Below are 14,175 nucleotides of genomic sequence, written 5' to 3'. Positions count from 1 at the left end.
AATCAGAAATTTGTCCACATTTTTCCACCACCTTCCACTGTGGACCTGCTCTGCCTGGGAACAGCCCAGCCGGGCCAGCTGGAGAGGCTGGGCTGCAGTAGATTGATGGGGGCACGACAGGATGGGGTTGCTGGGGAGAGACCGTGGGGAGGGGGCCGCGGGAGAATGCACCATGAAAGGCCTCTGGCTGCCCAGCGACCAGCCTGAGACACAAGGGGCTGTGACTAGCCAGGGGGAGGGGAGGGAAGGAAAGGGGAGAAAAGGGGAGGATTAGACCTTCCCCACTCCCTTCCTCTGAGAGAAGGGCCTGGGGACTACTGGGAAGTAGGCTTAGGCCCAGGCAGAATATAAAGTTGATAAAATCCATCCTTCTTGCCCCTCCAGGAATCAGATGACCTTGGGGTGTTCTGTAGCCTTCACTGCACTCCCACCCGAGAATCCCAGTCCCCTCTGGAGCTCCTCACTACCCCCATTCATCAGTCATTCTTTCATCCAGCAATAGGCATTTACTGAAAGCCCTACTGTGTGCCAGGAACTGTTTAAATGGACTCTGCTGTGTGAAGTAGTGAGTAAATCAGGTACAACCCAGGCCTCTTTCTCAGGGTTGTTCTTAGAGATCCAGGAGGACCTCTCGTTTTTAGGAATGAGGCAAATGGGGCCCAGAGACAGGTTTAGAGTTGCCAAAGGTCACACAGCAAGGTGAAAACTAAGTCAGAGACAAACTTCAGGATTCCAGTCTGGAGCTCCCTCGTCTTTCCAGCCAGTCCCTAGGCTCCCTGGGGACACCCCTCTGGGCAAGGTAATAGTCCTGTCTTCCGGCTGGGGTGATGGGTGCCCGTAGCCAGTTCGGGGGTCTCTTTGGCAGTGACCATTAGCATTTTAATCTGGAATTTCTGGAGGGAGCAATAAGTAATGCAGTAACAAGCAGATGGTTTGGTGTTGGTCCACAGAGGGGAGGACTGCTTTGCTCCGTGTGCTTCCAGGGAAAGCGTTTTATTTCTAAGGAGGGAGGCTGGCCTCCGTTCAAGCCACTTGTGCCTGTGGCTGGAAGGCACCCATTGCTTTTCCAATGATCCTGCTCTCGCATCCTTGCTCCAGGATCAGCCTGCAGTCTGCCGCCTTTTATCCTAAAGGTTTCGTTTAAAAGGGGCAGGACCTGAGATACCAGCTTATTTCCATTGTGGCAGACATTAATTGCTGTAGCTTCTATCAGTGCGAGCCTGTGGGGCACCCGTTAGTAAATACCTATTGAGTACACGCTTCTCTGTGCACCTCGACCTGCAACGTGACGTTAGGTTTCGGAGCCGTCTTATTAAAGAAAGATGGAGGTGGGGATAGATGGAAGTCGGGTGGATAAAAGTACCTCCCGAGGGAAAGAAATCAGTGCCGAGTCCTGGGAAAGCCTATAGCTTCGGGGGAGCTTGCATGGATTCTCCTTGTTGCGTCTGTGATGACAATGCTGTTCCTATTAGAGACTGTTATTAGGAACATTCTAGAATAACCGCAGAGCTGTTCCCAGTCGCCCTGCCCTTGGTAACACCGAGTTGTAATAGAAACAATATGGTTTTTATCCTCAGGAAGTTCCCAGTGTTATTATAAAGGCACCACCCTCTATTCTGGGGTGTCCTCGGTTCGATGGGGGAAACTAAGTTCCCACACTCAAGAAGTTCCAATAAACCTTTTGCAACCTAGATGGGTAGGTATATTTGGTAAACAGAATCTCTGCATTAAAAGTCAATCATCCGTCTCTAGCAGGAGCCAATGCCAAATGCTGGGAGGGTGGCACGGGTGGCAAATGCCACCAAGATTCAAGGAGAGCTGCCTCGGTGTGGGAGCCCTGGCGAGCTTCGTGGACCAGGTGGGCCCCGAGTCCAGGTGTGAAGAGCTGGGGGAAGCGAGAGAATAGAAAGTAATGTGAGGGCGTCATCCCAGGCCGCAGCAGATAGAAAGGCCTGGACGTGGCTTACAGGGAAAGGCGCGTTTGGGCCAGTGCAAGGAGGACCCGGAATGCCGGGCTCACAAGTGTCACATTGATGGTTGGGGGGGGCGGTCTCTGGAGCCAGTTGCTTGGGTTTCGCTGTCACTCTGCCCCTGAGTTCGTAAGCTCAAAATACATCTGCAGCTATTCTTGTTCATTCCCCCGTGGCCTTCATGCCCAGTCCTGCTATAGGAGACTGTGTTGATCACAGAGCTCAGCCTTCAGGGTACAGCCACCCTCAGGTTTAAGCCCTTCCTCAGGGCTGAGCCCGGAGATGGAGGGCTTTGATGGGCAGAGGGAGGCAAGGGCCAGGGGTCCTGAGGCCACTTTCTATCCCGCCTCCTTTGACAACTTTCCAACTGGCTGCAACCCCCCTTCCTCCCAGGACCCAGCACTGAGTATGGGGGGAGGGGAGGGGAGGGGAGGGGCGAAGGAGGGTCGGGCAGGCTTGACTTCTCAGGCATATGGTCCATTCACAGTGGCTTTGTGGGGCGCTGACGGGTGGCCAAGTTGCCTTTTCCTCGCCACGCTGGGCAGCTTCATCTGACCACTGGGGCCCCAGCTGCTGCTGTTTCCCCTTCGCTGATTCCGAGGCCTCCCTTCAGGGCTCCCCCAGCCCAGCTTCCCGAGGTCTGTCTCCTTCTTTGGGCCCTTGGCACCTGCCGGCGTATCTGCATGCCAATTGCAACACTTACCTGAGATTTGTGGCTGGGGTCGTGCAGAGCATCCACCTTAGCAGAGTAAGGAAGGGATGACAGACGAATATTCATTCATTCATTCGTTCGTTTATTTGTTCATTCATTCATTCATTCCTTGCTTTTGTGTTTTATGCCAGGCAAATGTGCTTGCCTCTGAGGGACACAGAGGTGAATTAAGTTCTCATATTGGTTCTCAGGCACCAATAACAACAGCAATAATAATAACAGCTAACACATACTGAGCACCTTCCGTGTTCCTGGCACTGTTGTGAGCCCTTGTCTTGCAATAATTCATTTAATCCAGTGGTCCCCAACTTTTTTGGCGCCAGGTACCGGTGCTCCTATGGGAATCCAATGCCTGATGATCTGAGGTGGAGCTGAGGCGGTGATGCTAGCACTGGGGAGCGGCTGCAAATGCAGATGAAGCTTCGCTCACCTGTTGCTCACCTCCTGCTGCGTGGCCCAGTTCCTATCAGGCCACGGACTGGACAGATACCTGTCTGTGGCCCGGGGGTCGAGGACCCTCGATTTAATCTTTATGCATGACGACCCTATAAAGTGGGTACTATTATTTCCCTCATTTTACCAATGAGGAAATTGTGGCCCAGAGGGCTGAGGTAACTGAGCTGGGGCGGTGAGCAGGCTGTGGCAATTCCATCAAAGCCACCACTTGGCATTTCTCGAGGTTTCCGTTTGTGCAGCCACACTAATATCCTGAGAAGTAGGTGGACGGCAGTTCTTATTTCCAGTGGGTGGGTGGGGTAACAGAGAGCCCAAGAGGACAGGTGACATGCTCAAGGTCACACAGAAGGTCAGGGACGGAGCCTGAGTGCCAGGTCCCCACCTACCATGCTTCTGTCTGAATGAGAGAGACTAGGTCAGGAAGGCAGCCTGGGTGCCCTGTACCCATAGCTTCCAGACACAGTTTTCTTCTCTTCCTTTTCTCTCTCTTGACTCCCATTACTGTCCCCATTAGAGAAATGAAAAGAATGGGGCTTGGGAGCTAAGAAAACACGTCCAGCCTCTATAGCTTGTGGGAGGCAGTTCCAGAATTCACATAAATCCAAGGTCCAACTAACCCCACGGCTTCTCTTCCCACCTCTCCCAGGCAGTGTGGCTGCTTGGGCCACACTCCATAAGACGGGACCCAGGTGGCAAGCCCCCTTTCAGGAGCGGACACAGCGAGTTCTGCCATCTGGCAATATAGTCCACTGAAGAAGCGAAGGGAAACTGGTTGTTTTCAAGATTGAAAGTCACAGGAAGAGTGGAAAAGGGGATGGTGAGCTGAGCTCCTCGTCTAGTGGGCTTGCTCCTGCCTCCAGGGCACCTGCTCAAAATGCCCTGCTGTCTCCGCTCCCCACTCCACAGCTGCTGCCCCCTGCCAAAACTCCACATTTGCTGCATGGGATGCCAACAGGTTAAAGAGACCGAGTCGGAAGGGCTCTCACGACATCTTCAGCTTTTACCTCTTGCCTTAAAGGCAGGCGAACCTTAGATTTGAACTCTGTACGCAAGAAGTCTTCCCTGAGTGCCCTTGACGCAGATGGTTCCAGGCCTTTACGAACTCTCTCTTCTCTTCCATTCGTGACTTGTGCTTGGTTCACAGTTCAGTGCAGATAAAGCTCTGGATCTACTATAAGAAAGCACGGCTCTGAATTCTGGCCATGCAACTGCACAGTACTGTTTTAAGCAGTACTACTTCCTTCTTCCTAGATCTGCCCCTTCCTGGTAGGAATGTATAAAGAGTGCCCTCTGGTGCCCGAGAACAGTATTACACTGTTGCACAGAAGCCATGACCAGACACCTCATTTTGTGATGCAAATTATCTACCTATGGTTCCAAGTAAAAAAAAAAAAAAAGCCCGATGGGGTTAGATTGGGACTTCCTGGTGAAGGAAAGATTTTGTTCCACCCACTTTCCTCCTCTCCTTCCTTTCTTTGGGTTGGGGGAATGAAATGGGGCCTGCTGACTCATCCCAGTAACTGAGAAATAGCACAGGATTTGGAGTCGGACAGAATTTATTGGATCCTCACGTTGCCAGTGCCTCCGACACCAAGAGCAGCCTCTCAGAAAGCAGAACCTAAATGAAACAAATGCGGACAGTTTTGCTGAGTCCCAGCTATGCGGGCACGTCAGACCCAGGTGGTGGAGGGCGCCATCGAAGAAGGCTTCCTGGAGGGGTGATCCCAAGCTGAGTCAGAAGGGATAAAGATTAATGGAAAAGCCAAGAAAAGAAGAGAAACCTGAGACTCAGTGGGGCAGCAACAGAAAAGTCGAGAAAGACCACCAAGAGTAAAGACGTGTCATTAGAGACCAAGGCCAAGATCGCCCACACTCTCAGATTCTATGTACGGAATTACTATGTACAGATGCGAAAGCTGGACGGTGAAGAAGGCTGCGGGGAAAAAACGGGTTCATCTGAAGTCCGGTGTTGGAGGAGACCGCTACGGATACCCCGGCCTGCCAAGTGGGTTCTAGAGCAAATTAAGCCTGAAACATCACCAGAGACAAAAATGGCAAGACTGAAGCTGTCCTACTTCGAACAGATCATGAGAAAGCAGGAGTTTTTTTTCGTTTTTTGTTTTTTGTGGGTTTTTTTTTTTTTTGGAAAAGCCAATAATGCTGGGAAAAACCAAAGGCGGCAGGAAAAGAGGAAGACCAAGCGTGAGATGGATGGACTCCATAAAAGAAGCCGCAAGCATGAGTGCACAGGAGCTGAGCAGAGCCGTTGAGGACAGGACATTGTGGACATGACTCATTCACGGGGTCACCAGGTGTTGGAGCTGACTCAGCGGCACGTAACACACACACACACACACATGTGCTGAGCACTCGCTTGTCCCTGGCACTACTGTTTCATGTGTTTTAATAGAGTCACTCATTTACTCATTCATTCATTCAACAACTCTTTGCGTCTCCACGTCGTGCCCAGCACTGGAGATTCAGCAGGGAACAGAAAAGGCAGCCACACCTATTCCCGCTTGTGGAGTTTTACTTACTTTCTAGCGATGGCCAGGATGGTGGGGGAGGGGAGTTGAGCACAGTCAGTAATAAGATATTTAGTATACCCGACTGTGATCTGTACTTCGGAAAAATGCAAAGCAAGGAAAGTGGGCGTGGTGGTGGGCAGTCCCTAATATACATATTTGACACAGAACCTAGGCCAACAGTCAGGAGCCTGTGCTTTTAAATGCCCCCACTCAGCTTGACCTGGCCAGCTGCAAACTGCAGGTCACGAAGGGCATGGGGAAAGTGTGCCATGCGGAGGGCACAGTCCATGCAAAGGCTTGTGGTTGCTGGAGTCCAGGGAGAGATGGAGAGGACAGACTCTCGGACAGGGCCAGAGGTGCGGGTTTTGGGGAGGGTTCAGAGCTACCAGGGATTCTGAATCTCCTGTCCTTGGTGCCGGGCTGGTTGCATGTGAGGCGCAAAGGGAGGAGAAAGGGGTGTTAAGGGTGAGCGCCAGGTCTGCCATAAGGGTGCCTGGGTGCTGGTGCTGAGACGGGCACCCCGGAAAAGTTTGGGCAGAGGAAGTAGACGGGAGGGGAGGTTTGACTTGAGGTCGGAGCCCCACCTGTCCATCTGATCCCCAATTGCCCAGCCCTCAGTGCGGCCAGCTCCCGCAGACATGACCTAGATGCATGCACCACGCACAGGTTACAGCCCAGCAGTTCCAGAGGAGGGGCTGGGAGGGCCCACCATGGCCCCGGCTCTCCGGGCCCCCAACTGAGCTGTAAATGACTTTTCCATTTTCCGAGCCCTATGCCCAGGCCTGTTTGGTATTCAGGGACACCGGCCCACACTCCCCAGCTCCCGGCTCTGCCCGAATTACTTGATTAAAACGCATATCAACTATTATGTGATTCGCTTCTCTGCCGCGGCTCCTAGCCGGCCTACGTTAAACTCTAATAAGGGCTGGGCTGGGAGGCGGCGGGGATGGGAGCACGGGAACGGGTGTGAGGGCATCTTCGCAGGGGTCAGGGTCTGGGACAAGGACCCCCACACCTCGAGGCCACCGCTGGCCTCCCCTGATCCAGAATGACAAGTTGGAGATGAGTCGACTCCCTCCTGCGGGTCCGAAAATTGTGACTATCTCCTTTCAAGGCTTTTCCTTTGGCAAAAGGGAGAGCAGAGAAGGTTTGGGGGTCGGGGGTGGGGATGGAGGACAAGCCACCTCGGTTTTCATGATCGGAAATCGAATTCTCCATCCCCTGGGAGTTCACGGTAGCAAAGTCCTGAGTCCTGGGTTTTCTTCCCAGGCTTACTGCCCTGGGACTCCACTGAACATCTGTAAGATGGGGCCGTTACTGCTTGCCTAACCCTCCAGGGTTACTGGGAGAAACTGTATTAGAATAATGAAAGGACACGTAAACCGTGGAATGCTGTGCACAAGTTTAAGGTGATGACCGTTGCAGTGTGTCAGGGTTCAAGAGCAACTGCGTGATTGTCCGGCTAAGCCCTGTTCATCTAAGAAGACTTTACTGAGCACCTGTTGTGTGCCACACAGTCCCTGGTATACTCCAGGTTCTCCGAGTCCAGTGGGACTTAGAGACCCACAAATGGGCAAGTTTAATACCAAGTCTCCTGATGAGCTTTAAGAGCCCCGAGGATGGGGACTGAAACCCGCCCTGGGGAGCCTTGCTGGCGGTGGCATCTATGAGCTGGGTTCTGCTGGATGAGCAGGTGCACCCAGTGAAAGCTGGGGAAACATCCCAAGCAGAGGAGGCTCCTATTCAAAGGCTGGAGGTGTGAGATAGCCAGGCTGGGTCATTTAAGGAAGCCGTGAGCTGGACAGAGAACCACGTGGAGTGGCAGGGTAAATGTGACACGTGGGCAGGGCTGATGGGGGGGGAGGGGCCTTGCTGGCTTAGCTGGGCTTCCCGAGTCAGCAGCTGTGAAAGCTGGTGGGCTCGGAAGGAAGGGGCAGAGATAGGGGCAGAGGCTGTGAGAGCTGCCCCCCAGCAATATTCTATCCAGCTCCCATCAGCTGTCAGCCAGGGCTGGACTCTGTCCTGAGCAGACCTCATTCCTTCCCATCCTTGAGCTCTGACAAACCAAAGGGCTACTGTCACCCCTCCCAATCCTCATTCTACCCTCAGGCTGCTCTGTGGCTCTTTCAAGCCATGTGTGTTACCCCCGCCCTGGCCCCAGTTCATCTGGAAGCAGAGTTTCCTCCATCAGACTGGGAACTTCCCAGAACGGGGCTGAGATCTCCTCCATCAGACTGGGAGGGCTTCAAAGTGAGGCTGGGTTTCTTCCTTGCTCTGTATTGAACTCCCCACTCCCTAAGCAGAAAGAGGAATTAGAAACCGAGAGAGAGAGAGATGTGTGTGTGTGTGTGCTCACATGTGTGTGTTTGAGAGAGAGAGAGAGAGAGAGAGAGAGAGATATTCCATATCCCTCTCTCTTGGGGCTATTTCCAGACCAGCACCAGCTCTGTCCCACCGCCCCTCCCCCCACTCCCACCCTTGGGACCTTTCCATCTCACAGCTGCTTGAAAGCAGGAGGGCAGAAGCTACAGCTGGCCGGGAGGCTGCTCCCCGCCTCCAAACCCAGCCTGTTTAATGAATGCGCTCCCATGTCCACTCTCCCCACCGGTCCCCCTCCTCGTGCCAGCTGTCCAGGCTTTCGATGCATGGAGGACTCAGCCCCAACCGCAGGGCCTCTCTGTGGCCAAGTCCATATAATCCTGTTGATTAATTTAACTCTGAGACTAGAGGGCTCCAGAGGGGGAGGGGAGGGCATCACTGGATCACTGGAAACTGAAGTGAGGGCAGTGTGGTGGCATCGGGGTTCTTCGCGAGTGAGCCACCCTCACTCACTCTGCTTTAGCCCTGTACCCCCACCCCGTCTTTTTTCCGTCATCATTATCACCAGGCGCTGCCATCAACATCCTTCGTGTGCCCTTTCCATGGTCTTCACTTCATTCCGTTCTCAAAGCATTCCAGTGAGGCACGCAGGGATGTACCATTATCTTCATTTTTACAGCTGAGAAAACCGAGGTCCAGAGAGGGAGAGCGATTTGTCCAAGGACACACAGCGAGGGAGAGACAGAGCCCAGAGTCCAGGTGTCAGGCCTCCCAGCCCAGGACTCTCAACTACACCAGAGCTGCCCCGGGGGGCCCCAAACTCCTTCCCCATCTATTCTTTTTCTCCATCCCTGTCCAGGAATAAGCATGGCCTTCCTGGCTGTGTGGCCTCCCTCAAGTTACTGAACCTCTCTGAGCCCTGTTTTCCCTATTTGAAAAGAGCCAAGAGCCCCAGACCTGTTGTGAGGCTGGCACAGCCCCAGGAGGGTCTCTTCCCCTGGGCTGGGCCGGGGAGGAGGCAAGAGATCTTTTTCAGAGGCCTGAGATTATCTACAGACTATACCTGGCTAGTGGGACAGAGCCTCGCCCTCTACACTTGGCATCCAGAGGGTTGTTATGGCAACCGCCAGCATCCTAGAGGATCATTCCAGATCCTTTTCAAACAACAGAGAACTATGAGCTCTGCTTTGCTTTTTCAAGTCTTGGTTTTGGTCTGGGCTTGTCTCTGGGCCCAGAGTTCCAAGATCCATGCTGAATAAAGGGTGGAAGGAACAGGGACATGAGAAAGAAATAGACTCAAAAGTCCACGATGAGCCTAGAAAGCTGAGCATAATTTGGAGGGCAAGGGCATCAGGTGCATATGGGGCCTAAGGGGGCACTGAGGCTGGGCAAGGCAAAATCAAAAGCACTTAGAATGTATCCCGCAATCAGCTGCTAACTGCATTCACACTTTTTTGGTTACTGCTGGATGGATAGCCCGTTCTATTATTTTCTTTACATTTTACTTTATACAAAAGTATCTTAAAAAACTGAATTCAAGGAAGCTCTTGTAAATGAGAAATGAGTATCGCGTCCCATAAATAGATGGGAACCATAAAAACAAATGACATTGTTAATTTTATCTAGAGACTATTGCATGTAGAAAGCTCTGAGCTTGAGGCCGGCCCTCTCCTTGTTAAAAAGGGGGAATGACAGTGTAAAAGATACGGTGTCCTGTGTAGCAGGCACCAGCCACATGTGGCTATGGAAATTTGAATTCAAACGACATACCGCAAAAAAAATGACATACTGCACTAGGCACATTTCAAGTGCTCATTGCCACATGGGCTGATTATACCACATCGAACCACTCGAATCTAGAACATTTTCATCATCTCAGAGAGTTCTATTGGACAACCCTGCTCCGGACTGAACTGAGACGTAATCAGACTGGGGTTTCTTCCAAGACAGGGCTGTGTCTCCTCCTTAGCCTGACCTCCCAACTCTGAGCACAAAACCTGCCACAGGTTTCGCTCCCGACAACCTCGATCTCCGTCTCAGCCCCTGTCTGAGCTCAGGGGTCCCCACTGGAGGATGGAGCCTCGTGCCCTGTTCCCTGTCTGCGGACTGGCCTCCCTTCCTGCCCACAGGCCCCGATGCCTCCTTCTGAGGCCTCAATGGCTCGTTCTCCTTGTCACCATCGAAAAACTAGGGTTATGCAGTGAGATTCAGGAAATGAATCCTTGAGATTAGTCGTCGTTGGCTCTGAGCCTCTGACATGCTGGGGAAGGTGGCCCAGGATTCTCTCTCAGTGACGGGTTACTGGGCAGCTGGGAAAGGGCAGGCAGCAGTGAAGGGAGGTCTCTCTTGCGTTTGGTTCCCTTGTTGTGCGGCATCCCAATCAGGAACAGCTTGGCAGTGACCAATAAAAAGCAGGGATGACTGCCCAATGGCCAAGGCAACAGAATGGAGGGAAGGGGACCCGGAACAGTGGGCATTGCCTGAGACGGGATGACCTTCCAGCTGTGGCTGCAGCCCCGCGATAACGTGATCCATCATGCCCGTTGACTCTGTAGACACATGCTCTTCCCCCTGCCTGGAATGCCTTTCCCTTCCCTTCCGCTTGACGTCTAAGAGGCTATATTAGGTTATAGGGGGTAAGGATGGGGCGGGGAGGTTGTCCCTTATGGGAGGGGCTTAGACCTATTCATGTAACCAACATTTGAAGTAACTGAGTAAGGACGGGTAGGACACGATCACATTTCTTCCTCCATCACGTCCTTCTTTGCTTCCTTTCTTCCTGCCTTTCTCCTTTCCTTAGTTTTTGCAATATTCTCCCAAAATGCAACAGTGTCATTGCTCAAACGATCATCCTTTAAGAAATACTAAACAATAAACACGTGTAAAGAAGGAAACGAGAGTTCTGTTGCCTGGAAGGTTAACACTGGTTAATCTTTTGACTGTAGTTTTTCGTAATATGTCATTCACGCTTTTTCCAAAAGTGGGATCGATCTTTGCACACTGGTTCGCCTTTTTCTTAAAGTCGGGTTTATTGAGGTACAGTTAATATACAGTAAAATTCTCCCTCTTTTGGAGAATATGGTTCTAGGGATTTTGACAAATGTATTTCATCATGAAACCACCCCCTGAGTCCTATGTCATGGACATCTTTCTGTGTGAGTGGAAATAACCTAAATGCCCAACTGCAGGGGATTTTTTAAAAGGCGCGGTTGCACCATAAAGCATTTAACAATCCCCTAGGGCTAGGCATGGGGGTTGCTTCCCACCCTGCTCTCTGAGAAAGTGCTGTGGGGAGCATCCTTCTCCTTGTGCTCAGGAGGGATCTGATCCTCAGCGCCGCGAAGGGGCCTGAAGGTGGGCGCGAAGCACCCCTCCATCTCACTAGGCCCCGCCCTCTCCCTCCCTCTCCCCTGGCTGCAGGGAACCGGCTGGATGAGGGCTCGGACGTGGAGTCAGAACCGGACCTCCCTTTGAAGCGTAAGCAGCGCCGAAGCCGGACCACGTTCACGGCGGAACAGCTGGAGGAGCTGGAGAAGGCCTTCGAGCGGACGCACTACCCGGACATCTACACCCGCGAGGAGCTGGCGCAGAGGACCAAGCTGACTGAGGCGCGCGTCCAGGTGCGGAGGCGTTTCCGGTGTTCGCGCTGTCGGCATAACCCAGAGACTGTGGGACCGAGAAGGTGGGGGAGGCCAGGGTCTGGGGGTTCAGTGCGGGGATTCTGCAGCAGATGGCCTGGGGACCGTAGGCAAGTAGTGCCGCCGGCACTCGATGCAGAGTAAGTGGGCAGCAAATCTTGGTTGGCTGACTGACCAGCGGTGGATGGCCCGGGGAAGCCAGGAGCTGGCCTGAGGCCTGTTGGATTGCATTCACCTCTGCAGGCAGCAAGGACTTCGGGGGAAAAAGGGAAGGAGGGATGGTGGGAGAGATGGAGATGGGGAGAAGAAAAGAGCGAAAAAGAGAGAAAGGAAAAGGGAGAGAGGGAGGAAGGGAGACGTGTATGACGAGAGGAAGGGAGGAAGGAAGGAAGGAAGGAAAGGCAGTGGTTCAGCCGGAAGAGAGGGCTCGGGGGGTATAAAACTCTCCCGCTCTCTGATGAGGGGAGGAAGCAGTCAGGAGGAAAATTTCTGAACAGGCCTCGCTTCCTAAGATGGGTAATGAGTTTCCTGTCGTGGGAAGCATGCAAGCAGACTGGGCAAGCATGTTTCCGGTGAGTTGGAAGCATCAGAGGGAGTCTGGGCAGACGGAGAACACCCCTCCACACCCTGCAGTGTACGGTTCCTAACCTTCAGGGCTGGGGGAAGGGAACGTGCAGAAAGAGCAGAACCTGCCTGGGGTTCAAGGCCTGCAGTAGGGGGAGGGCCTCCCCTCCTCCCCGCCCCGACTCCCTCAGGCTGAGCAATCAGGTCCCAAAGCCTACTGTCCAGAGAGTCTCTGAGGGCCAGGCTGGGAAGGCCTCGGGCTGGGTGGTGGAGGAAGACGATCATGACGAATAGCTCCTGTGGGAACCCATTCCTGGCCGGTCTTCTTCCTGAATGGGGCAGGCAGGTCTGCCGAGGGGCCACCCCAAACTTCTCACTGGGGGCACTTCCATTTGAGAGGAACCAGCCTTTGTTGGGTACCCACCTTGTGCCATTCACAGGGCTTGGGGCTTCTCGGGCATGACCTGGAAGAACCTCAGACCACCTCGGCAGGTCAGCATGGTTTCCCACGAGCCACAGGTCTAGAAGCTGAGGCTCAGAGAAATGACGTGGCACAGAGCTCAACAGGGGCTGAGCTGGGCTTGGAGCTCCGGCCAGGTGGATGCCAAAGCCCAGGTTCTTTCCATCTGGGAGAAAGTTTGACTGAAGAGCCTGGAATTATAAAGCAATAGAGAAAGTTCTAGAAGGAAAGTGGCATTTAAGCATTCCAGAAACCAGTGTACCTCCCTCTGCCCTCCTCACCCCTACTCCTGGAGTGGGGGACCCTTGGCTGCCTTTGAGGGAAACTCCAAGGGGCAGGGGGCAGGCAGCAGCAGCCAGCTCATCTCCTTCCCTCCCCTCCTCGTGGGGCTGATACCCGAGCCTGCCCCAGCCCGGGCCTCCCTCCCCTGCTCTGACCCTCCTGCAGCTGTTCTCCTGGGCACATTCCTGGGTGCTTTCTCATCCCCACGTCTGGGGGCCGTGGCTGCTTCCCACCACCTTGAAGCCTGACTGCTCCTTGTAAAATTTCCTGGCTGTCAGGGCAGTGCTTTTATTGGCCCAGGGGACCCAGAAACAGGTGTCATTCAAGGTCCGAGGAGGGAGAGGAGTTGGGAACAGGGGGAACCCGCAGGGAGGGGGCCAAGGCAGACATCCTCCACATGCTGCCTCCCCTGTCCGATGCGGGGCTCCCCCAGGGCAGGGCTGGGCCTCCCTGTCCCAGACTGTGAGCTCCCCGGGGCAGGGCTGGACCTTCCCTCCCTTAGCCCGAGAGCTTTCCCTGCGGAGGAAGGAACAATAAATGATTTTCTTCAAGAATGAACAAAGGCTAACTAAAACAATGGAGACAGGAATGGCGAAACATTTGGCCTGGAGAACCGGTGACTTGGAGGACAGGGCTGCTCTGAGAGGCCTCGGAAGGTGGGACAGGGCCAATAGAGAAATGTCCCAAGTCCCATATAAAGGTCTGCGGGAGCAAGAGCACTGGACTAGGAGCCACAGGTCTGGGTTCCCATGGGTCCCTGCCCTCTGATGAGCTGCGTCACCTTCGACGGGTCAGTTTCCTCTCCTGAGACTTCATTTCCCATATGTAAATAAAGGGATCCAACCAAATGGCCCCTCGAAGTTCTGGGATCCTTACTTATTACTGTCAGGGCTACCTTGTGAAGTGGGGAGAGCCCTGTTACCCGAAGTGTTCAAACAACAGTACAAGTCGATTGTGGACCTGCCGCGGAGTGTGGCTGAACTGCTGGGGTTTTATGGCTACTTTCGAGCTCTCTTGGCCTCTGATTCTAAGTGTATAATTCAGGGACTTTGCAAGCCTCTGCCATCCCTTCTCGGTGGCCTTGGGAGATGGGTGGGATAGCGGAGTGGTTCAGAGTGGTCTCAGAGTCGCATGCCCAGGTGTGAATTCCAGCTCCATCACTTACCCCCTCTGCCCTCAGTTTCCTCATCTGCAAAATGAAGATGGCGGAACTAGGACTGCCTCGTGCCGAGGATTAAACGAACAC

The 14,175-nt window shown here is 53.5% G+C and overlaps 1 protein-coding gene across 2 annotated transcripts in view; it reads left to right on the top strand.

Annotated features, from left to right (window-relative positions):
* PAX7 (paired box 7) overlaps positions 1-14,175 on the top strand; it is a 95,495-nt gene that overhangs the window by 39,987 nt on the left and 41,333 nt on the right. For both annotated transcript variants that reach the window (XM_006914303.1, XM_006914304.1), the window contains exon 5: positions 11,406-11,605. In XM_006914303.1, the coding sequence (XP_006914365.1) occupies positions 11,406-11,605 (200 nt within the window). The remainder of the gene's footprint in view (positions 1-11,405; positions 11,606-14,175) is intronic.

This window comes from Pteropus alecto, unplaced genomic scaffold, assembly GCF_000325575.1.
Source record: "Pteropus alecto unplaced genomic scaffold, ASM32557v1 scaffold125, whole genome shotgun sequence".
NCBI classification, from domain to species: domain Eukaryota; kingdom Metazoa; phylum Chordata; class Mammalia; order Chiroptera; family Pteropodidae; genus Pteropus; species Pteropus alecto.
Note: the sequence above shows the minus strand (reverse complement) of the source record. Positions and strands in the feature narration are given on the sequence as shown.